At 38.1% G+C, this 27,810-nt stretch overlaps 1 protein-coding gene across 2 annotated transcripts in view; it reads right to left on the minus strand.

Annotated features, from left to right (window-relative positions):
• Positions 1-27,810, minus strand: part of TMOD1 (tropomodulin 1) — a 123,687-nt gene that overhangs the window by 61,981 nt on the left and 33,896 nt on the right. For both annotated transcript variants that reach the window (XM_056806681.1, XM_056806682.1), the window contains exon 2: positions 20,239-20,395. In XM_056806681.1, coding sequence (XP_056662659.1) covers positions 20,239-20,358 — 120 coding nt within the window. In that variant the 5' untranslated portion in view covers positions 20,359-20,395. The remainder of the gene's footprint in view (positions 1-20,238; positions 20,396-27,810) is intronic.

The following is a 27,810-nucleotide window of genomic DNA, read 5'->3' on the forward strand; positions in this document are numbered from 1 at the left end:
GGGACAGTCGGCAGATTATTTTGACCAAAGTACAAGAGATTAAGAAGAAATGAAAATGAGATTTGAGGCAAGGTGGAAGTTGGAAGACTTTGAACACAAAATGAAGGGTTGCGATTTTATATAGCATCAGGCTAGACAAAGAGTATATGTTAACTGATTGATTAAATTGGTGTTTTAGAGATGATTATCTCAGCAGCTGTGCACTGGAAGGAAGGATACCAAAATAAACTGGAGTCATGGAGACCAGTAGTTTTGGTAATCCAAACATGGAGTAATGAGAGCCGGATTGTGGTGGTGGCTGGGAAAATAGAAATAAGAGAAACAGTTCCAAGTAGTAATCAATAGGACTCTGAGATGATGAAAGAGGTATGTAGTTAGATAATGTTTTTATTCTAAGGCTTCCATTTCAAAAGTGGGAATGGTTAAAGATATTTGGTTAAAAAAAAAAGAGATTCCTCCAAAGGTTCTAATTATGGGAGGATTCACTTTAAGCAAAATAGAACTTACACTCATGACAAATAGCTACAGACTAACAAATGATAAAAATCTAGTAAGGATTTATTTTCTATTCCATATAACTTTGATATGATCTGTAAATAAATTTGAAGTACAGATTATAAAAACCATCTTAGAGTTGGAGAGATTTCTGAGAAGAATAACAAGCAGATGGGAAAGCCAAGCTCAGAATGATATTGAATGCGTGCCAAGAAATTCCCTAAGTGTAAGATAAGTTAACTTACATTCAGGTCTCACTAAAAGCATGTGATGAGATATAGTTGTTATTGTTACCCTAACCAGGCTATTTTAAAGTTTCCTCTTACTGTTATGTGATCAGTTTAATAAAACCCAAAGTTTGAATTGCAAAGCATTAGACAAAAACTCTCATTTGTGGAAGTGGGAGGATGTGGGACTACTGATCGATTTGAGGAGCTCTCCCACTCAATTTAAGATTACAGCACAATGATCTTTGTGGTAACTGGGTACCAGCCCTTGTTGAGGTATGAAAGGCAATCCTTTCATTGGTTCCCATTGACTAAGGCTGCTTCCAAGATTGGTGATTTAAAGTTAAGGGATGCAGATTGTTTTGGGGAGAGATGCCCCATGCACTACGATTTATAAAAACAAGACATGAAATAGCTTGGTTCTCTGTCTCCCTTGGACTTCCACCAAGGAATATAGCAAGGGAGGGGAGTTCTTTCCCCTTTCAGTTTCACTCACCAAAAGGAAAGTTCTACTTGCATGAGCAGAACTTGTCCAGATGGCCTAAGCCTCCCAGATGACAGATTCTTAGCTGCCCAGATCTGTTTCCTTTTTAAGGAGTTCCTAAGAATGGTTTTTCATTACTTTGAGGGCAAGTAAAGGACAAAGACTGGCTAATGCCATTTGTCCACTCTAGCCTCAATAGAGATATTTCCAATGCAAATGATCATACCAGTTATTTGTACTCGACCAGTGGTAGAGCCTTCCAAGCTCAAATTGGTCGGCTCAGCCATAGACAGACACACTGTGTACATGGACCCCAATATAAGTGCTGCCATTTTGTTCATCTGCAAATATAAAGGACAACAGCTAACCAACCACTGGTTGTGCTAGGGCACTCATTTAGTGGTTTGCTGTTGACTTGGAAAGAAGTCTAGTGGAGACAACACCAGGATGATGAAGAGCCTTCAGTTCATGCCTTTTGAGGAGACTTGGGACATTGGACCTGGAAAACAGAATACTTAGGAAAGGCCATGAGAGTTGCCTTAAAGTATTTGAAATCCTGACATGAAAAAGAGGGATTAGACTTGTTCTTTTTAGGAGTTACAAAGAGGTAAATTTAGGTTTGATGCAAGAAAAAAAAAATCCTAACAGCAAGAACTATCCCAAAGTAGGGGCAGCAGTCTCTCCATCTAGAGTGTATTCTTCTTTAGGAATGTGTTTGACTGTATGGTATCCAAGGTCATATGATGATAGGAATCCTTGAAGGGTCCCTAGAGGTTATCAAGTCCAGGGTCAGCAAATTATGGCCTGTAGGTCAAACTGGCCAGTTGCCTGTTTTTTGTTTGTTTTTTTAATGACTGCAACTGGAAGGAGAGCTGGAAGGAACCATAGAAATCATCTAGTCCAACTTTCATTTTACAGAGGACAAAACTCAAGTTTAAAATAACTTGATGAAGGTCGCACAAGTAGACGAAGAATGGTTTTTACATTTTAAAATAAAGTCTGATGGCATTTAAAGAAGTAAAAACTATTCTTGGATCAAAGTTTGTACCAAAACAGGTATGAGCCAGATTTGGCCCACAGGCTATGGCCCGTCCACCTAACATCTGGCCTCATCTCCTCATTATGAAGATTTTATAGGTGCCTAAAGAAGTTAAATGATTTGCCCATGGTTATATAGAGATTCTGAAAATCATAAATCTTAAGAAATGTTAGATAAATGTATACATATCATTGACTTAATTTGATTATTAAGGTTATCTGGTCATAGGGATAAAAAGGTTTCATATTTTATAATATCATATACTATAATTAATCAATAATACTTAAACTAAATGGAATGTCAAAAAAATTGCCTTGAATTGCTAAGTGTTGGAATGCATGACAAACTCCTAGCCAATCAGATAACTGAGAAAACTATTCCCCACATCCATATTCTCTTGATTCCTGGTAGTAATCATGTACAGCAAACATATGCTATGTAGTTAAAATTCACTCATTTGTACCATATTGGGGGGCAGGGAGGCCAATGGATCTAGAGAAACATTCAAATGTGCAGTTAAAACACTGAAAAAGAAATGTAATTTTTTTACTTTTATGGTAAGTAAGTAAAGAGAACTAAGCTAACAAAAAAGGTTTTGAAAGAACCAACTTTAATAAATGGATTTGTAATTCACATATACATAATTTATCAAGAAATACTATTCTGAAGTTCTTGAGTGTACTTACAAATGGCGCCATCCTACCTCTTATCTTCAAAACCAAAAAATCACCTAGTCCAGCTTCCTTATTTTACAGATGTCAGAACTCAGATAAAAAGTCACTCAAGTACAAAGAAGAAGAGCCTAGTTTTCAATCGGGGTCCTCTGGCTAAAACGCTACGGGTTCTATTGATCTGATACCTTTAATCTGTATAGTCAGAGTTTTTGTCATAGATTTGGAAAACATAACTTCAAGCCAGCCTCTGTCAGAATGACTATAAACTCTTTAAAAGCAGAGTTTGAATGAACAAAGTCACATTTATAGCAGCTGTACAGTGAACATTGTAGAAAATCTTTCAAATATAGATCCTTTGGGACAAAGTTTGATATTGGTGATGGTGTGAGTTGGATGATCTTTTGCAAAAAGTATTATTTTTATTGTGCCATGAGGTTCTCTACCATACAGTACTAACCTTAAGTGAGGAAATCTCAGCATTTCTTTCCCTGAGTTCCCACCCTATTGGATTGTCCCACTATTCCTTGGGGAAATCTTTGGCTCAGATCCTTCTGGGAATACACAGGGTCTCTGTGTGTAACATAGTTCTTGATAAGTTGCATGTACTCTATCAACTATGCCTAAATTCACCTATTTATTACCCTGAGAAGCCTGTCCTAGGACTTGTCCTAAAAAAGCAACCCTTGGGAATGCAAGCTCCCCCCTATCCCTCCATCCACCTTTCCCCAAGCAGTTGGGAAACACAAAAGGAAAGATGGAATCTGGGATACCATTCAGCATCAGGAACAGATGCAGAACAAAGTGAGCAAAAATAGGAAAACAATTTGTACGATAATCAAATTATAAAGAAAAAATAATTTTGAAAGACTTTGGAACTCGATAAATCACATGTCCAAAAGAATGAAGATGAAACATAGCACTCAATTTCTGACAGAGAGGTGATGAACTTCCAATGCAGAAAAAGACATCTCTTGGACATCACTAATGTGGGAATTCAATTTGCCAGGACATATAGATATGTGCTGAGGGACTTGGTTTCTTAAAAAAACAAAATTGTTCTACAAGAAAGGGAGGGTTAGTGGAAAGAACTGATGACTTTTTAAAAATTATTACTTGAAAAATAAAAATAATGACAAAAAAATCCATCATGGTCTGATGCTCACATTAACATTAGCATGGAACGTGGTGGATCCATTCCTTATCTTTGCAGAGCATATCTGTGAAGTTACTTCAAGTGCTTCTGGTTTCCAGGTTAAAGAGAGAAGATAGATGATACCAACTTCACTTCAGGTCGCCAAAGGGAGAACAAGACTCTGGGAAGAAGCTGACTAGAAAGGAGCTGGCATTCTCCATCATATCCCTATGACCATCTTGCCACCCTAGATGCTTCTGGTATTTCCCATTAGTTTGATGAGATCTGGGACTCTCTCTTGGTTATACTGAAATGCCTTGTTTCTAATGGGAGACTTCCTTCACTCTGTATTGTCTAGTACATATTCCTCTACACATTATTCTCTGTGATTTCTGTTTTGCAAGCCACTTGGATGAATTAGTTTTTTTTGTTTATTTGTTTGTTTGTTTGTTTTTTGCTACTTCCAACACGTGTTCATTGTTGAAATGGTATTTAGTGGGAAAAGAGTCAAGGTTTGGATATAATGATTGAGTCTTTCTTTTTCCATTAATGAATAGAAACCAAAAGTTTAGCTTGAACCTGAAATTCATATCCCCTACACTAACGATATTTAAGGGAATGGATAGATATCGTTCTAGCCCAGTACTCCCTCTCTCTGAGGAGAGGAGAGCAGTCAAACTTTGGACCCCGACTTCTTGCTTATCCTTCTGGCAGGAGTTAAAGTCTCCCTGGGAAAAGGATAGGAGGAGAAGGTAGCAGTGTATAGTCTGCCTCTGTTCAAGTTGTACCACAATCCCATGCTACACGTGAAGGGCAGCTTTGTTCCACTTTAATCTGGGAGGTACTAATAGTAGAGCATCCTAGACTAAAGCATTAGACCAAGACTTCTTAATACTTTTGTGTCATGGACCTCTTTAGGTAGTCTGGTGAAGCCTGAGGACCCCTTCTTAAAATAATATTTTTAAATTCATAAATAAACATCAGATTACATAGGAAACCTTTTATATTGAAATATAATAATTATTTAAAAAAAACAAAGAAGTTCATGGACTCTAGATTTAAGAACTCTTTTATGAGATATGTGCATTTGTGTGTGTTTATTCTGTGCCATATCCAGACCATTATTTCTGGGACCTCAGGATGTGAGCAACCTTTAGAACTTGAAACCTCTATTTGTACCCCACTCAGATATTTAAAACAGCTGACATTTATATAATACTTTAAAGTTGTCAAAGCACTTTTACATATATTATATCTAACAATAACAACAATAATAGCTAATATTTTCATAGTGTTTATTATGTGCTGAGCACTAAAGTTAAGTGGTTTATAATTATTATCTCATTTGATTCTTACAACGACCCTGGCAGATAGGTGCTGTTATTACAAAAGAAAAAACTGAGGCAAAGAGAAGTTTAAACAGCTTGCCCAGGGTTACACAGTTAGTAAGTGTCTCATATTGGATTTGAACTCATGTCATTAGGAATGGCAAATTAGGAGGCACCTAGGTGGCTCAATGGATTGAGAGCCAGGCCTAGAGATGGGAGGTCCTAGGTTCAAATCTGGCTTCAGACACTTACTAGCTGTGTGACCCTGGGCAAGTCACTTAATCCCAATCACCTAGTCCTTACTACTCTTCTGCCTTGGAACCAATACATGAAATTGATTCTAAGAAGGAAGGTAAGAGTTCAAGAAAATAAAGAAGTGGAAAATCACTTTTGTATCTTTGTCAAGAAAATCTCAGAGTGGGCTCAAAAAGAGTTGGATGTGACTGAACAATTTCCTGATTCCAGGTCCAATGCTCTATCCATTGCACCACGAAGCTACTCTATTATGACTTTATGATTCTCACTCTGTGAGGGTAGTACTAGAGGCAATATTATTCCCAGTTTACAGATTGGGAAACTAAGACAGAGAAATTGAAAGATTTTCCCATGGCTGTACGATTAGTAAGTTTTAGAGATACCTAATTCTTTCTGTGGACTCTAAATCTAACACTAGTTCATCTATCACAAACCTTTCATGCCATCAGGTGCTAAATAGATCTGTATCTGCATTCATTCCTTTTAAAAGAGAAGAGGAAGAAATTACGTGGTATTACCAGGGAAAGGGAATTGTCTACAATGAGTCTCTTCAGCCATACAGTCTATGAAAATCTATCTTTGTTTTGGAAACAGAAGGAAAAAAAAGGTGGAAAATCAACTCTTGACCATTATGCGAGGAACAATGAATCCTTTATGACCTTTGAATGGGAACCGAAGAGACATGAAGACGGAGGACTTCTTTCCCTAGGGACACATGGGGAGTAAGTATTGATCTTCCACAGAATATTTCTGATAAAATGTCTTTAAAAAGCTTCAGCAGCCTCACGGATCCCACACCCAATTCTTAAGGAGAGACGGGGAATCAGGAGACCTGGTGTCTCCTTCCAACTTGCCACTAACCAAGTGACCCTGGACAAGTCAATTCACTATTGGCTCTCCGTCTCAATGTCTGTCAAATGAAATAATGGAACTAGATGATCGCTTTGGTCCTTTTCAGCTCTCACCTATATTTTCTTCATTTAAATAGTCTTTAATGCTGTCTTAGAAATCAACAGATTTTGCCATTTAAAGTCTTGCAATTTGCAGTTTAATCCTTTCTAGTCTATTTTATGCTACTTTCCTCACAGAATGGAGGAATTTCTTTATACAGCATTTCCTCTCCTGTGTCTCTGCCTTGATAGGGGCAGCTCTCCATCCTGCAATGTATCCCCAGCATCTCTGCTTCTTAGCTTCCTTCGCAGCTCAGCTCAGGCATCCTTGCCTGCCCAAAGGGTTTCCTAATCTCTGAAATGGCGAGTGCTCTCGTTTTGTGGGTCTGAGACTCATATGTGGCAGGCTTTCTCTGTCTCAAACATGTCTCCTTCTTCAGCCTGACATTTATAGTCTAACTAAGCAAAGATTCCCATTTCCTTTATGCTAGCAGAGGCAGTTTCTAGGTCCTTTGGGGCTCCTCTCTCTTGCAATTGCTTTATATTGATTAAACTTCTGTGGGAAATTATGAAAAAGTTCATGTCAAAGTCTGGTTTATGATGCGTCTTGTTTCTCTTCTGGCATAAATAGTATATTCGACTAGGTCTGGTAAGAGCAATTTCAATTGCATTTCTTTTATCCTCTAACTTATATTCTCTTATTTTCGTGCCAATTTTGATTTTTGCTCTAAAAAGTTTGAATACCTTTAGTGATAGATAACTTGCTACCTCTCAAAGCACCTCATTACATTTGGGAATTGCTTTACATCTGGAAAACTTCCTTATGTTGATTCAAATCTTCTTTGGATACCTTTCTCCCATGAGTCCTTGCTTTCCCTTCTGAGCCCAAGCAGCTTAATCCACCTTTGAGTTCTTCAGATATTTGAAGATTGCTATCATATTTCTTCCAAGTGTTTTCTTTCCCAGGCTAAATAACCCAAATGCATTGAGGAGTTCAATTCAACTCAACTCAAGAAACATTTAATAAGTTACTTCTGTGTCTAGAAAACTTGTTCTAGAAACATTCAACCATTTTTAACTGTAGCTCATTATCATACTATCTATATGTGGCCACATCTTGACCACAAAAATAGATGATAGAGTTGGTCAAATGCAGATGTAGAATCCTACAGCCTTCCCTCAATATGGCAGTCTTGTAATTTTGTCAAGAAGGGAAAAGGGGTTGTCTGCCATGACTTGTTCTTCAGAAGTCCATCTTGGATCACTGCTTAAATGTTTATATGTTTTTCATTATCTATTTTAGAATTTTGTCAGGAATAGACATAATTCACCAGTTTTTAGTTTTCAAAATCCAGTTTCTCCTTTTTTGTGAAAATTAAGATAGTATTTGTCTAATCTACATTTGTCTGGCACCTCTCATTAACCAAGAAAAATAGAGGGAAGAATGAATAGATGAATGAAAAGGCATTTATTAAATACTTATTTTGTGTCAAGTACAGGGCTAAGTTCTGGGGATACAAATACAAAACCAAAACAGTTCCTGCCCTCAAGGAACTTATTTTTAATAGACAAAAGATAGTGGTGGCCAAGGAAGTGCATTTTATTCTAGGAAGTCATTAGGATGTTGAGTAGAGTCATAGCTGAGTCAATTAATGGCCTCTCCAGAAGTAATGTCTTAATTGATTTAATTACTATGGGCAAGAGGTGGTTGGGTGGAGGTGGGAAAGCGAAAGCAGCAGGGAAGATGGCAAAAATATTGCCAGGTTGAAGACTGGTCAGATCTGGAGGAGGCAGTTGGGCTCTTACGCATCGGGACATCATGGCCCCAGGATGGGGGTTTCAAAACCAAGTGGCTTAGCCCCTAAAGGGTATATGCTGAATAAAGGTCCAGTTCAGAGATTGCAAGAGGACAGTCCATGCAGACAAATACTAGGTTAACCAAAAGTGAAATAGTTAACTCATTTGGCATTTACGAGGTGGCTTCGGAGTTGAAGCCCTATAAATTTGAATGGTGGAAGTTGTTGACATTCTATTTCACCAAAGCAGCAGTGTGATCAGATTACACTATAAAAAAACTACAGTACCTTTCTTCTCAGGGAAATCTAAAAGAAAAACTGGTTTTGGTAGAGATTATTGTCACCATATTGCTTTTATAATTTCCTCATTTCTGTCATACTTGTACCATTGAAATGACTAGAGCTTTGGGTGAGAGGGGACTTCTGGGATCTTAGAATAAGGTTTTCCATATTTGATATGAGAAAATATTGCTTAATAAGGCCAGTGAATACATTGATTTACAGATAGAGAACTTATTATTAAAAGCAAGCAGCTGATGCTCAGATACAGAATGATTATGAATAGAAAATTAATGCTTTTATGCCTTTCAAATATTACTTTCTTTTTTCTCTTTGACTGGGTCTCCTTGTCTGTCCTAGGCTACAAGTACAACAGCCACTCACAGGTCCAATGTTACTGCTGACTGGCACAAGAGGTTGAATTTCCTCCATTTCTGACCCAGCCCAGTTGACTCCTCCTTAGTCAGACCTTCCAGGACTTACCACAGTGGTGCTAGACTTAGCGTGTTCATGCAATCAGCATTAGCTCTACTGTAATTCAGAGCTCCAGAGCCTCAGTCAGTAGCAAGGAATACCTGTGCACCATCACTCCTGCCCCTCATTGCCTTTCGACTATAAATCCTACACACTCAGGGCCCTACTTCTGAAAGAGATGGCAAAGCAGTGTCATTATACCAACGTACCAAGGCTCGGGGATTTTTTAAAAGCTTTCCATGTCACCAGCAATGACAACTCGGTCCTCAATTCAAGAGGCTTATAAACTTTTTAAACAAATCATTTCTGTTTCACTTGCCACTGCCAACAAGATGCTCCAGGGTTCTGCTGGGCTAACCAGCCCTGTGTTTGGCATAGTTTTCAAAGTTGTCATGGAATCTCTGACTAACTGATGAGGAAAGAAAGAGCATTTTTACTTCTAACAGGGAAAGTAATGCACTAAATCCCTTTAGTGGAAAAAGGGAAGGAAAGGGACGTAAGAAAGAAACAGCAATTATATTGATATTGCCCATTAAAAATAAGGAGTTAAAAGGCTAATTAAGGGGTTGATTCAGAGTAAGTGAATGATTAACTCTACTCAATCAGGGGACCAGAATGGGGAAAATGAATCCCCATCAGAACATCATTTGATCAAAACAGCTCTGAGGTACCACCTCACACCTAGCAGATTGGCCAGTATGACATGGGTTTTATTTTCATTGAAGGAAGTAGCATGGTGCAGGGAAAAGAACACTGAATCAGAGAATTTGTAATCAAATCCAGGCTTTGATGATTACCTGTATAATCTTAGGTAGTTCACTTGACCTCCCTATGCCTCAGTTTCCTCAAATGTAAAAAAATGGCCTTTGAGGTCCCTTCCTGTTCTAGATATATGATCTCTTCTAATGACTCCCACAGCTCTATAACCAGTAGAGCTTTAATTCCAAACTGGATATTCTTTAGGCATCTCAAACTCAACATGCCCCAAAGAAAACTCATATTTAACCCCAACACAGCCCTCTCCAAAACTATCTAACTTTTTTTGAGGGTATTAGCATCCTTTTAGTTACTCTGTGTCACAACCTTGGTGTCATCCCTAATACCTTACTCTCACTCATCCTATGTGGCCAAGCAGTTGACAAACCTTGTTTCTACCTCCTGAAACACTTTTCACTTTCATCCTTTCCTCCATACACTGGCAGAGCCTCATCCCTCTTGCCTAGACTATTGAATGTTCTGTCGTTTTTTCAGTAGTATCAGACTCTTTCTGACTCCATTTACACACTGGAATGGTTTGCTGTTTCTTTCTCCAGATCATTCTACAGATAAGGGAACTGAAGCAAACAGGGTAAAATGACTTGCTCAGGATCACACAGCTAGCGTCTGAGATCAGACTTGAACTCAAGAAGATGAGTCTTCCTAATTTGCCTCTATTGCTCCCCACTTGAGTCCATCCTCTACATGGTCACCAAAACAATTTCCCCAAAGCAAAAGATAGCAACTGATGAATTCATTCCCTTATCAACAAACTCCAATGGTTCCTAATTACCTCTAGTGTTGAAGATAAATTTCTCTGTTTGACATTTACATTTCTTCACAACTCTTCCTCTTCATCCTCATTACATATTACTTAACGTTTATCTTTTTTAAAATTGTATTTTGATTGTCGTGGAAAACCTACTTCCATATTGGCCATTTTCGTAAGAGCACACTCAGACCTAAGCAAAACCCCCAAATAAAACCATAACTACACTGATGTGAAAGATAGCATGGTTTGATCCATATTCATCAGACTCCAACAGGTCTTTCTCTGGAGTTGGACAGCTTTCCCCATCTCAGGATTGTCCCAGATCGTTGCATTGCTGAGAGTAGCTAGTTTTCACACATAATCGTCACCCAATATTGCTGTTTCTAAAATTCAATATCATCTCCCCAAACTATTTGTCTCTTTCGCTGCACCTCGTTTTTGTAATGGCTATCTCCCATGCCTGGAATGTATTCATTCTTTGCTCGACACCTCTTAGAAACTCTAATTTTCTACAAGAGTCAGCTCAAGTACCATTGTGAAACCTTTCCTGATTCTTTAGCTGCTACTGTGTCCCCTCCCTGTCAAAAAAAAATCACCTTCTATTTTGTATATTCCTCTGTAAGTATATGTTATCTCATTCAGCTACATTATAAGTATCTCAAGAGCCAGCAGCCTCCAATCCATTCATTCCTCACTACTCACCCAGGGCATTATTTCATACTCATCTACCTTCCTGATCGCAGCTCCTTGGCATGAACTCTACTAACTTCTGCCTTCAAATCCACTGCTGCCTTGTCTTATTGCTAATCATGCCTTCTCAAACTCAAACTCGAGTCTTCTATTTTTATTACACTTATGATTGGGATTATTATTATAATTCCATTCCCCTGATACTACTCACCTGTGAGAAATGTGCAGACTAGTTCCACTACAAATTTGTCATCTAATTTCAATTGGACCTTCACTGAAGTCAGTCAGCCAATCCTTTTATTCTTCCTTAATTAATTCTTTAGGTAAAGCTAAGTGACACAGTGGATAGAGCACTGGGCTTGGAATCAGGAAGACTCATTTTCTTGAGTTCAAATCCTGCCTCATCTACTAGTTGTGTAACCTGGGCAAGTCACTTAACCCTGTTTACTTCAGTTTCTCATCTGTAAAATAAGCTGGAAGGAAATGGTAAACCACTCCAGGATCTTTTCCAAAAAAACCTCAAATGGGGTCATGAAGAGCTGAACACAATTGAAACAACTCAACAGCAACAATTAATTCTCTATCCCACTCAGTACAATAGCCATTCTCAATCTTCTCTTCTGTCCTCAAGTTTCCAATAATATACTGTCTTCGCACCCTGAGGGCCTTTTCTCATTCTTTGCCAAGAAAATATAATGAAAGTTTCCTCTCTTGTCCTCTTCCAATCCCTTTCTCCATATTTTTACAACCCTTGGGAAGAAGGTAGGTGGTATAGAGTGCTGGGTCTAAAGTCAGGAAGACTTCAGTTCAAATCAAGCCATAGACACTTAGTAGCTATGCAGTTTCCTCATAATAAAAATTGGGATAACAAGAGCACATATTTCTCTCTCTCTCTCTCTCTCTCTCTCTCTCTCTCTGTCTCTGTCTCTAAGCATTATCCCTGTTTTTATTATTTTCTGTGCCATAGATACCCTGAGGAGTTGATTTACCTCACCTCTCTGAGCAGTTTATTTCTCATCAGCTTGTGGACCATAATCATAGCAGCCTTAATCAGTAAAACGCCAATGCTACGTGACTGTCTAAAGGACTTTTCTACCATATATCACTGTCTCCATCTTATTAGGTGGAGAAACTCAAGCCTTAAGTGGCTATCAATTGCAGGATCAGTCAGAACTCAGCCAGGAATGCCAGCGTATCAGAGCGGCACTTTCACAGGGACAACAAATGATACCTTCTGGGAATGCTTTAAAAAACAAGTCTTACTTTCTGTTTTAGAATCCATACTAAGTATTGGTTCCAAGGCAGAAGATCCCTGAGGACTAGGCAGTGGGGATTAAGTGACTTGCCCAGGATCAGACAGCTTGGAAATATTTGAGGTCAAATTTGATCTAAAACCTGCTATCTCCAGGTCTGATTCTCTACCCAATGAGCCACCTAGATGCGCTTAGTAATGCCAAATGTTTTTTTTTTAAATAAACAAAAAGTGATTTTTCTCTCTCTTTTACTCCTCTATAAGAGATAGGGTGAGGGGAGAAAAACAAAACAACAGAACCTTTGTAACAAATAGACATCGTCAAGCAATGCCCCATTCTGGACTCTGAGTTCATCTCCTCTCTGGGAATGCTTTCAGTATCAAATACTACCATTTTCTGTTCTTTAACCCTCTTGCTTCCAGTAATGCCTTGGTCTGGTTTCTCATTGTGGTGTGGAGGTGATCCTTGAGTTTGATGGCACAAATTCCCCCCAAAAAGGAGCAATGGACTCCCACTCAGAGTTTCGTCATCAGGCAGGTAGGCAGGAGGTCAAAAAGCATTTATTGAGTATCAAACACCAAAATGCTGGTCTCAGGGTGATTCATTTCTTTAAGAGGAGGGAGTGGTGATTTCCGTGATACCTGAAACCATCTGGTGTTGTGCTCTCCTTCAGTGGAAGGAGTGATAAAATCACTGTTAAAAAACCTTTTACGTGATGAAAAAATCCTGGGTTAGTTCCTTGAAAACAGGCTATCAGAAGTGTGAAGGATGGATTTATTACTGAGCTTATGCTGAGTTTTTCTTCTAAAAATGTGTTACATGCCTTAACATCTTGATTCAGGGATTTGACCATTGCCTTACTTTAACTAATGATTTTTTTTTCCTTTTGACCTTTGGTCATGGGGATGCTTGTTCTTCTCCACTTACATTCTCACAGTATTTCTAAGGATGCATGCCTATTTTTAGATAAGATATTTATTTCTTTCCATTTCAACTATTTATTTCCCTTGAACTTTTGCTTCTATGTATGTCTGTAAGACAGTACTTTGCTTTTAAATTGTGGGATAATGGATTGAGTGCTGAACCTAGAACTATAGAACCTGAGTTCAAATCCTATCTCTGGTACTGATTCCCTCTATGACTGGACAAGTGAGCCTCAGCTCCTTCATCTATAAAATGAGGAGGATTTGATGAGATGATCTCTGAGATTTCTTCTAGCTCTAAACCTATGATTCTATGAAAAAGTTGCTTAGTCATTTCAGTTGTGCCCAACTTCATTACCCCATTTGATATTATATATATATATATATATATATATATATATATATATATATATGCATGGAAGTAGTAGGTGAACTATAAAGTACAAATGAAAGGCACCACTCTTCTCAGGTTAACTCAAGAACAATAGGCATAGAAACAATGATAATAGCTCACCTTTATACAGTGCTTACTGTGTGCTAGGCACTGTGCTAAATGTTTTACAATTATTATCGCATTTGATCCTTATAACAATCCTGGGAGGTAAGTGCTATTATCCTTTCCATTTTACAGATGAGGAAACTGAGGCAAACAGAGGTTACGTGTCATGCCCAGGATCACATATCTGAGGCTACATTTGAGCTCAGGTTTTCCTCATTCCAAGCTCAGGTTTCTATCTGCTGTACTTCCTAGTTGCCCAATGCATAACACTATTTCTAAAGGAAAATGGGTTGAATTCCAAAGAAATGACTGGAAAACAAACTTTTGGGAGCACAGTCCAAGTCCTAAGGTAGGGACTGTTTGTATTATTTTCTTCCAAATTGTTCTCACATTGGTCCCAGGAGTTTTTTTCCTCTAGATCACTTTTGTTAGAGCTGGGAGTCCTTCTGAAACGCACCAATAGGATGTCAGGAAGAATGGCATATGACAGTTCTACTCAACACTTCAATCACACAACTTTCCTCCTCCAGAACATACGCACATTTCACTTTGGGGGGGGGTCCAAAAGCTGGAGAAAAGCCTTAGCCTTCTATTTCTTTGATATAAAATAGCCTGGTATCCTTAAATAGCCAAAAGAGTGTCTGTATCCCCCAAGGAAATCAGAGAATGAGCAAAAATGATATGTCTGCTTAGGGTGGCAAAGAATTGGAAACCAAGGAGACGCCTGCTAGTTGGGCAGAGGCTGAAAAAATCATGCTTTATGGAGATGGATTATTATTGTGCCTGATGAGAAATGATGAAGGGGATGAGCTCAAAGAAATCCAGAAAGACTTGTATGAACCTATAAAGAGTGAAGTGAGCAGAGCCAGAAGAACATGTTATATCATAACAATAATACTGTAAATATAAAGACTTGGAGACACTGTTCAACACAATGATAAACCATCATTTTAGAGGATTCAGGATGAAACTGGCTGCTTACTTTTTAAATAGATTTAGTGAAGGACTTGGAGTTCAATGAGAGAGACAAGGCAGGAATTAATTTTTCTTGACTATATATGTTTTGAGGGACAGCTAGAGGTCAAATGGATAGAGTGTCAGTCCTAGAGTCGGGAAGACCCGAGTTCAAATACAGTCTTGGACATTTCCTAGTTTTAGGACCCTGGGCAAGTCAGTTGATCCTGTTTGCCTCAGTTTCCTCATTGTAGAAAGAAATGGCCAACAGTCAGTATCTTTGCCATGAAAACCCTATCTGGGGTCACAGAGTTGGAATGAAATGACTGAACAATAAAAGTACATCTCAGTAGATAAGGATTTTGCTTTGAAATCAGGAATACTTGGGGTTGAGACTTGCTTCTCAGAAATGCTAACTGTGAAATGCCAGGTAAATTAATTAAACTTTCAGTGCTCCCACTCACCTACTCTCCATTTTAGAAGTCCGTACTCTTTGTGTGTCTTGAACCCCTTTGGCAGTCAAAGTGAAGCCTATGGACTCCTTAGACCAATATTTTGTTGCCTACTTTCCCAAATGGAGGAAATAGCAGCTAGGAGGTGCAATAGAGAGAGTTGTAATCTGCAATCAAAAGAATCTGAATTTGAATCTGGCCTCAGACACTCACTGGCTGTGTGACCCTGAACAAGTCCATCAAATATTTATTTGCTTCAGTTTCCTCAGCTATAAAATAAGGATAATACTAGTACCTATATCGACAGGGATGTTGTAAGGATTAAATAAGAGAATATCTGTAAGGCAACTTAGTACTGTGTATGGCACATAGTAGGTCTATATAAATGCCATCTATCAGAATCATTATCATCATTAAATTTTGAATTTCAGTTGTAAGCTAGTGAAAATAAAGATATGATTTGTTTTCTCTCAAAATCCATGGATTCTCTGAAATCTATCCACAAGCTCCTTGGGGCTCCATGGACCAAAGTTCAAGAGCCCTGCTCCAAGATTAAAAGTTGCAGAAACAAACTGCCCTGGTAGAGGGAATTTCTCCATTAGGAGTTCCCTATGACAATGTCATTTTTCAATAGTATCTGACTCTTTGTGACCCCACTTGGGATTTTCTTTTTCTCTTTTTTTCCCTAAAATCCTTACCTTCCATCTTGGAGTCAATATTGTATATTGGTTCCAAGGCAGAAGAACGGTAAGGACTAGGCAAATGGGGTTAAGTGACTTGCCCAGGATTACACAGGTAGGGGGTATTTGAGACCAGATTTGAACTTAGGACCTCCTGGCTCTAGGTTTGGATCTCGATCCACTAAGCCACCGAGCTGCCCCTTGGGATTCTATTGGCAAAGATACTAGAGGGATTTGCTATTTTCTTCTCTACTTCATTTTATAGTTGAGGAAACTGAGGCAGAATTAAGTAACTTGCTTAGGTTCACAGAGCTAGTTAAGTGTCTGAGGCTGGATTTGAACTCAGGAAGATAAGTCTTTCTCCAAGTCCAGTGTACTACCCACCATGCCATTCACTTGGAACAAGTCATAACCCAAGAAAATGAGCTCATTATGAATAAGATGGAGATTTGGGAATCTTTGAAGAATGGATGTTCAAAAGGGTGGAAGCTTCCTGGTCTGGGGCTTGGTTGTTCAGTGGGAGATGCTTCCTGCTACCCCAATGCTTTCTCAGAGTAGAAGATGCACGTTGTCAGGAGGCTGAGTCCAAGTCATACTCTGAAGTCTTGAATGATTTACTCAGAGCCATGGTAAAGTCTGGCAGTTCCATGAAGTGTTTTCATGTGTTAAGTTTCAACTTCTCAGAGCTATCATGTCTCAGTTGATTCCTCACATCACCCTTGCAGAAGTCTTTCTCCTCATTTGCCATTGAGTTCTTCTTGGAACCTTCCATTTGAGGAAGAGTTAAGACCAGCCATTCCTCATTCTTGGTACTTAACCACCACTCCCATTAGGGATCCTTCCTCCCACTTCTTTCTCTCACCTTTTCAACTTTACCTGTTGCCTTCCCCAATTAGGATATAAACTCTGAAAAAAATAAATTCTTACCTTCTGTCTTAGAATCGACACTAAATATCAGTTCCATGGCAGAAGAGCTGTAAGGGCTAAACAATTGGGGTTAAGTGACTTGCCCACAGTAATGCACCTATGAAATGTCTGAGGTCACCTTTGGACCCAGGACCTCCCTATCTCCAGACCTGGCTCTCTATCCACTGAGCCACCTAGCTGCCCCTAGAATATAAACCCCTTAAGGGCAAGGACTGCCTTCTTGTATGTGTTCATATTCCCCAAACTTAGCCCAATGCCTGGCACATGTTGTTGTTATTCGATTGTGTCTGACTCTTTGTGACCTTGTGGACCGTAGTTCATCAATGCTGTCCACAGAGTTTTCTTGGCAAAGATACTGGAATGGTTTGCCATTTCCTTCTTCGCTCAAATAGAGGTTCAGTGATAGCTAGTAAATGTCTAAGGGTGAATTTGAACTTGGATCTCTCTGATTCAAAGCTCAGTGCTCTATCCACAGAGCCAATAAGTTGCCTGGTACCTAGTAAGTGCTTAATAAAGGCTTGTTCACTAACTATTACACTAAATAATGTAACTTCCCCCCTCCTCTCCAATTAGGTCATTTTACACGAAGAGGTGAGATCAGGGATGCCTGGATACAGCCTCGAGCTGCCTCCTCACTGATGACTCTCTCCAAGCATAGCAGCAATTTTGTGGTATAAATTTTGTGATAGATTTACAGAAAAAAAAAGCTTACCCTCGAGATCTGATTACCATTTACTACTAGCTCTGCCAGGCACTAGATGTACAATGCTGACCCTGGCCCAGTTGCTCATCCTCTTGGTCTCAGTTTCCTTCCACTTTTGTAAAAGGAGCTGGATTGGACTAGATAAGCTCCTATATTATCTTGCAAACTGATAAAAGAGACGAAATTTAATAAAAGGCTCTTCTTTTTTTCAATTGTCATTTCCATTGTCCCAGTTCTTAGTTCTACCCTAGAATTACATATTGAAATATAAACTATAAGAGCTACAAGGGACTCTAGCAGTAATTGAAAGAAAGAAAGGAAGAGAGAAAGAGAGAAAGGGGGGAATGGAGGAAGTTTTCAGTTATAGAATGAAGCACAGGGAGCTGAATCTTAGCTTAGGGAGAAGTTTCCAAGACGGAGGGAAATGATAGAGAACAACAAGGGGGAACCGCATATTTTGTAGCTGATCTAGAGGCTAAATGGGCAAATGGGGACTATCTCGTTAATTAAACAGGCTAAGCAAGGATATTATATACCTCTGACTGAGGCAAAGAAAAACCACAGTCACACTTGAAAGTTGAGGACCAGTTTCCAAGCCAGGCTGTGAATACACAGCTGGCTTGAGTTCAGGAGCCTGTGACTCTCAAATAATGATGCAGTGTGAGTCAGAAAGAAGCTTTTAAACCAGGGCTGGGTGTCAGATCAAGCTCAGATTAAAGGATAATGATTTAAGGATCAGTGAGAAGAAAGGTACTTGATTTTACCAAAGATTTTATTTTTTTTTCCAAAGGCTATTCTATACAACATACATTATCATTGAACTTAGTGCTTGATAACTTTGTTGCAAGCATGGAATAGTGGAAAGAGCTCTGCATTTGGAGTCAGTGGTTTGAATCCCAATTTGGCTACTTACTTCATGTGCAATCAGGGTGAAACAAGCTTGTGAAAGCTGATTGTTAAATTTTCAGAATGAGCCTCTGAAATCAGCACCTCAGAATCAGCAAATTTTAACAATCATGACTTGTGTTGTTTTTGTTGATTTGTAGATTTAAGAAAGCAATAGGGAAAATGTCAATAATATAGATTAAATTTAAAGGTATAAAATCTGGCCTCAGACACTTCCCAGCTGTGTGACCCTGGGCAAGTCACTTAACCCCCATTGCCTAGCCCTTACCACTCTTCTGCCTTGGAGCCAATACACAGTATTGACTCCAAGACCGAAGGTAAGGGTTAAAAAAAAAATTTAAAGGTTTTTTATACTACATTACTCTCCCCTTTTGAGAGCCAGCTGTTAAACATTTATTATCATATTCCTGCATATTGGGTAAATCACCTGACCTTTCTGCGGCTTTGTTTCCTTATCTATATTTTATTCAGTTGTTTCAGTTAAGTACAACTTTGTGCCCCGTTTGGTCTTTTCTTGGTAAAGATACTGGAGTAGTTTGGCATTTCCTTCTCCAGGTCAATTGACAGATGAGGAGACTGAGGTAAACAATGTTAAGTGACTTGTCCAGGGTCACACAGTAAGTATCTGAGGCCAGATTTGAACAAGGCCCTGGACTCTATTCACTGTGCCATCTAGCTACCCATCTGTAATATAAAAAGTTAAATTAGATGACCTGTTTGATTTTTTTCCTGAAAAAAAACATCATTGATTCTCTCAGAATCTCTAACTGAACTTTAACGTCCAGGGCAACACATGGAGTGAGCAGCAAAGCAGGTAAAAAGTAATTAATATTAATTCATTAGAATAGTAGAGGGAATTAGTTACAATAGAAGCTTACAGACGGATGTTATTAATCATGAAAAACTTCTCTTGATTTCCTATTTTGATTGAATTGTTGCTTCTAACAAAAGGCTAACTAAGCTACTGAGGAAGTCTGTATATCCTATCAGCCTGTACATACAACATTTTTTCCTTTTTTATTCAAAGGTATTTTGTTTTCCCAATTTCCTGTAGTAATAATATCCAATATAAGCTTTCCAAAATTAAAAGATCCAAACTATGTCCCTCCCTTTCTTCCCTCCCCTGACTTGGAAATGGTAAGCAATTTGATCTGGGCCACCCATGCATTATCTACAGATAACATTTTTAAGTGAATAACTTTTTAAATACATTACATAACATCTTTGCTTATTTTAAGCTTTAGTAGGCTAGCACAAAGCCCCAGTCACCCCACCTAGTTATACTAATAAGCCAGTCATCCTACCGGTATATATCAAAAGTCCATAGCATCTCCAATATCTTAAACACAAACTTTAAGTGATGATAGTAATGTGACATGGACAAATAGGACTCTTGGGTACCTTTGCTGCTAACTTAACCAGTTAAATAGTGAAAAAGAAAAAAAAATAATAATAGGCAAGATCTTTGAAATTCATAGAAAACTGCAATTCCCACTGCTAAAAGCAAACCATTAGCTTCTGGAATATACAGATGTAGTCCTGTTTTCTTTCCCAAACAACAAATGTTTTTCTGCTTAGATATGACAATTTTGTTAAAAAACAAAAACAAAACAGAAGCATAAAAAGTAATCCACTGAATAGATTACTTACATCAGGGTCTAGTTCTTCCAATTCATTTTCTAGTGTCCTGAGCTCATCTTCCGTTAGTGCTCCTAGGATTTTATCTTCATCCAGATCCCGGTATTTTTCTAGTTCTCGTCTGTATGACATTTTGTAACTTTTCTTGCAGTCTGCACTGAATTATGATCTATAATAAAAAGGCAAGGATTAAATTCTTTTTAAAAAAGAATTTTTTAAAAAATTAATTTAAATTTAAAAATTTTAAATTAAAATTTAAAATTTAAAAATAAAAAAAAATCATTTGCAAGGCACCAGAGGATACAAAGACAAAAAGCAAACAGCTCTTGCCTGTGAAGGGCTTATATTCCACAGGTCATATGAATTCACGCTTCTATTAGCCTTTTATAACTGAAAATGTTTGTGTTCCTTAAGTAGCATCTGCACTGTTTTTTACAAATACAGTGTGCTGAATAGGATGATTCCAGAAAGAACAGGAAAGACCTACGCAAACTGATGCAGAGTGAAATAAGCAGAACCAGGAGAACATTATACACAGTAACTGCAGCATTATGGAATGATCAACTGTGAAGGACTTGGCTACTCTCAGCAATGCAATGATCCAGAATAATTCTGAAGGATTTATGACAAAGAATGCTCTCCACCTCCACAGAAAGAACTGTGGAAGTAGGAATGCAGAAGAAAACATATGATTTATCACTTGTTATTGGGGTATATGATTTGGGGTTTTGTTTTGATAAGATTATTCACTTGCAAAAATGAATAATAAGGAAATATATTTTACTGATATATACTGATACTTACATGTACAACCCAGTTTGAATTGCTTGTCGATTCCAGGAGAGGGGAGGGGAAAAAGGGGGGGGGCAATATGAATCATATAATTTTGGAAAACTGTAGAAATTTGTTATTAAAATAAAACAAAGATAAAACATAAAGATTTAAAAGTGTTAAACCTCACCATAGTCATAGTTGACATAGTTTTATTATTTTCAATTATATACAGTCACTAGAGCTACCGTTGACATCTTGTAGAATTTCTTAGGGAATTTGCTGTAATAACTGGATAAGTTTACAACTGACTATCAATTATTTATAAGTGAGTACTTAGGTTTGTTATTGGTGTTTCAGACGTTTTGTGATGCTTTGTGACCCCATTGGGGGTTCTCTTGGACATGACTGACAACAACAAATGAATTTCAGGGGTTTTTTGGTGGTTGCTGTTGGTGGTGGTGAGCAAACACTAAGTGTCTATTATATGCTAACTAATATGTACAGAAACTGAATTAAGGTAGGGATTTAGCAAGTAATAATAGAATTAGAGATTTAAGATAAGAAAGAAGCTTAGAGCGTGGAGTCCAACTCTTTTACTTTACACATGAAAAAACTCAGGCTGGGGGAATTTAAGGGATTTAAGTTGCCCAGAGTCACCTAGCTAGTCAGTAACTGAGGCAGAGGCAGAATTGGCACCTGGATCTTCCTGATTCTAAGCCCATCACTCTACCCACTGCTACATGTGCTCCTTTGTACAAGGGTTACATTTCTTAACTACAAGTTTAGAAAATACAAACAAACAAATGTTCCTGAAGATAATGGAATGGCATAACAGACCAGTACATTTTCACTGGGTTCTCTTGGGTTTGCTTACTTGACATGAGGTTTTATAGACTCCTAGCTTTAAAAGAAAGAGGGAGAAAGAGAAAGGAAAGGAGACAGACAGGGAGAGAGAAAGGAAAGGAGAGAGACAGGGGGAAGGTAAAGGAGAGAGGGAGCAGGGGAAGGAAAAGGAGGGAAGGAGAGAGGGAGAAGAGAGAATGAGAGGAAGAGAGAGGAGGAAAGGGGGAGAAAGAGAGATGGAAGAGAGGAGAAGAGTGGAGAGAGGAATAGGAGGGGAGGAAGAGAGAGAGGGAAGGAGAACAATGTGTCAAGCAGCTGCTCTGCCAGAAAGAAGAGGGTATTCTCCAAAAGAATTCCTTAAAAAAAAGAGGCTTCTGCCAGAAAGTACAGAAAAGCAGGATAGCTTTGAAAGCTACAGGTTGAACTTACTGTATGCTTTATAAGGTAAGCAAAGAATGCATAACAGATGGCTGCAGTTTTGTGTACAATCATCTTTTTCTGTTCTACTATATATATATGGAAATACTCATTTTATTTATTTTTTAAGTTCAAAATAAAAATAAATTTTTTAAAAGGAACTTCTGATTCCTGGCAGTCAGAAAAAAAAGTGTGGTATCCTATGTGAGAAAAGTGAGTAATGCTCAGGTGCTGTTCTGGACAGTTATTTAGCAGTCCTGCCATTGACTATATAAGGAAAGTGTTAGTAGATAATAAGCTGCTAGTATTCTCTAAACTGGTCCATGTCATTCTGCAGTGACAGGATGAAGAGGACTGCAGTTGTGAGAGAGGGGCCCCTGATAAAAGCAAGCTGTCAGCAAGAATAGTATATAGCATTTCCCCAAATATCCAGGGCAAGCTCTCCCACAAACACAGTAAGAGTCCTGGAGAGGGGAAGAGTAGACAGGAAGAAAGCAAAAGGCTATTGAGGTATTTGTGTGTAAGCAACACATGTGGCCAAAGAAACTCAGAACTCTGGGTCTACAGGGCCTCCAGGTCCTTTCTCTTTCTCAAAGGTCCTTGGCAAAATTCAGTAGGAGTCCCTCTGTTTTTCTTCTGGGCTGAAGCTTCAAGGGGCTGGTTCTTTTCAGGGTACAATGGCTCCACTGGACAAATGGTTCCACTGGGTTTGATCCTCCTAGAATGTGGTATCTCAACTGGCCAAGCCAATCAGGTCAAGCAACTCATTCAATGGTTCTGTTGGCTCTCCCCCAGGCTCCACAGCTGCTGGACTAGACCAGGCAAGTTGCTCAGTGGCTTTTCTGGCTCTTTACCAAACTCTACTATTACCATCTCTCTGCTACTGGCTTCTCAGGGTCCAGCATTTCTGCTAGAGTAGCCCAGGCTGGATCTTCAATGGGCATCTGCAATCTTTTTTTTTCCTGCCTTCAGTCACTGGCTAGGCTGGATGGTACTTCATTCATCTCTCCTGGATCTTCTCTTCTCCTTCTATACCATTTTAGTTATTGATCTTATCATTTGCCATGGATTCAGTCATCATCTCTGTATAGATAATTCTTGGATCTATTTATCCAGACCGAACCTTTCTTCTGATCTCTGGATTCTCATTTCCATTTGTCTAATGAACTTCTTGAACTGGATGACTCATAAACATCTTAATCTCATCATGTCCAAAACTGAAATCATCTCCTCCACCTTCTCACTCTTCCCAACTTCATTTTTACGATGGAAGACATCCTCTTCCTCCCAGACACCGAGGCTCATAATCTATATATTATGTCTTTACCCATTAATCTTTCTAACCACTCCCCCCTCCCCGCCATATTCAAACCAATACCAAGACCTTTGGATTCTACATTTGCAACATCTCTCATACACACCATCCCCATTTATTTTCCAACATAGTCATCACTCTGGTGATAATGAATTTTTTTTGCTTCTGGCAAGGTGGCTACATGAGAGGCCATTCTAAACCCACTTTTTCTTCATTACTTCAAAATAGTAAGAAATATGCTAAATGAAGAAAAATAGCAGCACTCTAGCAAAAAAAAAAGAGAGAAAGGAAAGAATTCACCATCAGGAAAAATTTTGCAGAAAAAGCCAGTAGAAAAATAATAATAAATAACAACAAAAAAGAAGATCCGAAACAATGAAAAAATATTACTTATAATGTGCCAAATATTGTGCTTGGCCTTGGGGTTAAAAAAAGATAAAAATAAGCTAGTCCATGTTCACAAGGTGCTGGATTTCTACTGAAATGAAGAATTCAAAGAGAAATATAAGTTGATTTAATATTTCTAACAAGTGGTGGAAAATCTCACTATCCAATGGCCACCCAAAGATAGATTAGCAGATTTAGAAATTAAAAAATGCAGAGGTGGGATAAGGAATTTCAGATCAAAATCAGAACACAGCAAAATTGGAAGAACACTTTAGTCCCAATAAACCAAAATCCTTGGAGACAGCAAAACAACCTGGGCAAAACAATTTGGGAACCATTATTTTCCTATATGAACAAGATGAATAAAAAGTCAGTATATTTTAAGAAATTGCATAAAATATTGCTAAGAAGTTTTGAAAACAACGCTGAAGACAAAATAAGACCAATATAATCCACAGGTTTCTGTCAGAAAGGAATTCTAAAGGTGACTCAGTGGATTGAGAGTCAAGCCTAGAGACTGGAGATTCTGGGCCCAAATCTGGCCTCAGACACTTCCTCCTGGTATGATCCTAGGCAAGTTAATTAACCTTCATTGCCTATCCCTTACTTCTCTTCTGCCTTGGAATGAATACACAATATTGATTCTAAGATGGAAGGTAGGGGATTTCAGGGAGAGACGAAGGAAGGAAGGAAGGAAGGAAGAAAGGAAGGAAGGAAGGAAGGAAGGAAGGAAGGAAGGAAGGAAGGAAGGAAGGAAGGAAGGAAGGAAGGAAGGAAGGAAGGAAGGAAGGAAGGAAGGAAGGAAGGAAGGAAGGAAGGAAGGAAGGAAGGAAGGAAGGAAGGAATCTTAGGTTTAACTCACCCTGAAATCTAATCACCAAATTGAAGTTTCAAAATATACAAAGGATGCTTTCAGAGGAAACTCATAACAAAATCAAGGAAAATTAGCTTAAATCATGCAACATAAATCATTGATTAGAAGAAATGAAAGAAAAGATGAGAACATAATAGTATAAAAATCCCTATATGTTTGGTTTATACCACAAAATAACATTCTAAGAACCCTGATATAACCTTCCATGATGGGGGTGGGGGTAGAATAAAAGATAAATTTTCAGCAGACTAGAGAAATGCCCAAGTTGTTTTCACAAATAGACCATAAGCTTCTTTCTGGGTGAGGAGTATTCCATCATGTCTTTTATTGCTCAAGTGCCTAACAGAGTGGTATGGCACATAGGCACCTAATGCTTATTGATCATATATGGCTGATGAACCAACAAAGGAGATTGCAAAGAAGTGGCCAGACAGGTAGTAAAAGAATCAGGAGAGAATAGTGTCACAAAATACCAGATAGAAGAGGGATGTAGGAGAGGGCAGTTAATGGTGTCAAATAAATCAAAGAAGTCAAAAGGGATGAGGACTGAGAAAAAACCATAGATCTTATAACTAAGATGTTGGTAAAATGGGGAAAAACGATTTCATTTGGGTAATATCAGAAGTCAGAATATAAAAAGCTAAAAAGTGAATAAAAAAAAAGGAAGTGGAGACAGTGAATATAGACAACTTTTCTAGGAGTTTAGCTGAAAAGGGGAAATAAGATAGAACCTTTCCCTGAAGGGATAGAAGAGTAGAAGGACTTGGATACATTTGTAGGAAACAAGGAAGATTCAATAGATTTGGTAGTATAAAAGATAGAGAGGTGATTGAGGGACCAATATGCTAGAGAAGATAGGTGGGGACAGGATAAAGCAGAGATTCTTAATCTTTTTATTGTTGTTGTCACTGACCCTTTGACAGTCTAGTGATCCCATTTCAGAATAATGTGGGTTTTTTTTTAGTAAAGATATTTTATCTTACCAATTAAATATAACAATTTTCCACATAAGTTTTATGATCCAAATTGTCTTCTTCCCTTACTTCCTTCCCCCTTCCTAGAGCTGGAAAGCATTTTGATCTGGGTTACACATGCATCATAATGCAAAGCATATTTCCATTTTTATAAGAGAATGCTTATATAAAACCATAATCCCCAAATAAAAGCCCAAATAAATCAAAGTGAAAAATGGTATGCTTTGATCTGCATTCCAACCCCAAAAGCTATTTCTCTGGAGGTGGATAGCATTCTTTGTTATGTCCCTCAGAATTATTCTGGATTATTGCATTGCTGAGAGTAGCTAAATCTTTCATAATTGATCATTCCACAATATTGCTGTTAGTGTGTACAGTGTTCTCCTGATTCTGCGTATTTCACTCTGCATCAGTTCATGGAGGTCTTTCTAGCTCTTTCTGAAATTATCATCATTCCTTATAGCAAAGTAGTATTCCATCACCCTCATATACCACAATTTGTTCAGCAATTCCCCAATTGAGAGACATCCCTGCAATTTCCAATTTTTTGGCACCATAAAAAGAGCTACTATAAATATTTTTGTATAAGTAGGTCCTTTCCCCTTTTTTGTTGATCTCTTACAGATCCAGTGGTATTACTGAACCAAAGGGTATTCATCATTTTATAGATCTTTGGGCATAGTTCTAAATTACCCCCCAAGAATGGCTGGATCATATCACAACTCCACCCACAATGTATTAGTGTCCAATTTTGCCACATCTCTTCTAACATCTACAATTTTCCTTTACTGTCATATTGGCCAATCTAATAAGTATGAAGTAGTACCTCAGAGTTGTTTTTAATTTCTCTGAATTAATAAATTTTTCCAAGCAACTGTGATTTTGGACATTTTTCCAGGTGATTATTGATAGCTTTGACTTCTTCATCTGAAAACTGTTTGTTCATATCCTTTGATCATTTGTTAATTGGGAAGTGGGTTTATACAGAATAATGCTTTTAAAGGTCTAAAATAATATGCATAGGATTACAAAGGAAACCAATAGTATTAAACTATAATTATCAAAATACTTTAAAAAACCAAGTTTCCATGGATTCCAGGTTAAGAACTACTGAGATAAAGGGTACACATAGAGGGAATGTCCTTGGTAAGGTGTCCTTACTTCATCAGAGACTGGAGTAAAGGAGAACAAGTGGGAAATGATGCCAAAAAGTTTTTATGAAGTGACAGAAAGAAGACAGAGCTCATGATAAATGGCCTCAGTAAATAAAAGGCAATGAATGCAACTTAGGGAGGGAAGAGGTATAGGAGAAGCTTAATGAAAGAAAAAAAGACTTAAACTGGGCTCTGGGAGCAACTGGAAAAAAATCAATTAGATAACAAAACTCTGTGGTGGACCCAATCTACTATTCTTTTATTTCCTTCATCTTCATTCAGCAGCATTTGAGTAGGAACAGAGGAAAAAGATAATGGGAATAATCCAGAATTGGGGTTGTCAAGTCATGAAAGGTCAAGGTATTACTGAATCAAGGATTATTCTCTGTACAAAGGATTTGGAGTTGAGCTGATTAAATATTGGAAAGAGAAAAAAGTAAAGTCAGAGCAGAAGTAATGATCTGTAAAAATATTGAGGAATGAAATTCATGATGAGAATGAAGAATAGCTTTAGAAGAGGAAAGGCAAGATTGCAATTAGTGGCAAAGCCCCTTTATTTAGGCAAAGCTGCTTTCATCAACATAAAATCACATTGTAAAAATTCTAGAAGTTGAACATATTAGTAAGAGAACCATGTTAAGTCATTCCATTCCTATTTGCACATGAACCTTGAAGGAGGAACCATGGAGTGTTTGCCACAGAGAACATTTTCTTAATCAGAATGAAAGTGTCATGGAATATTCTCAGTCCAGGCAAATTAATATGTTTCTCTCCATTTCTGTTTCTTCCATTACATGTAGAAACAATTTTTGACAATTGTTTTCTGACATTTTAAGATTCAGATTT

This window comes from Monodelphis domestica, chromosome 7 (genome assembly GCF_027887165.1).
Source record: "Monodelphis domestica isolate mMonDom1 chromosome 7, mMonDom1.pri, whole genome shotgun sequence".
Classification (NCBI taxonomy): domain Eukaryota; kingdom Metazoa; phylum Chordata; class Mammalia; order Didelphimorphia; family Didelphidae; genus Monodelphis; species Monodelphis domestica.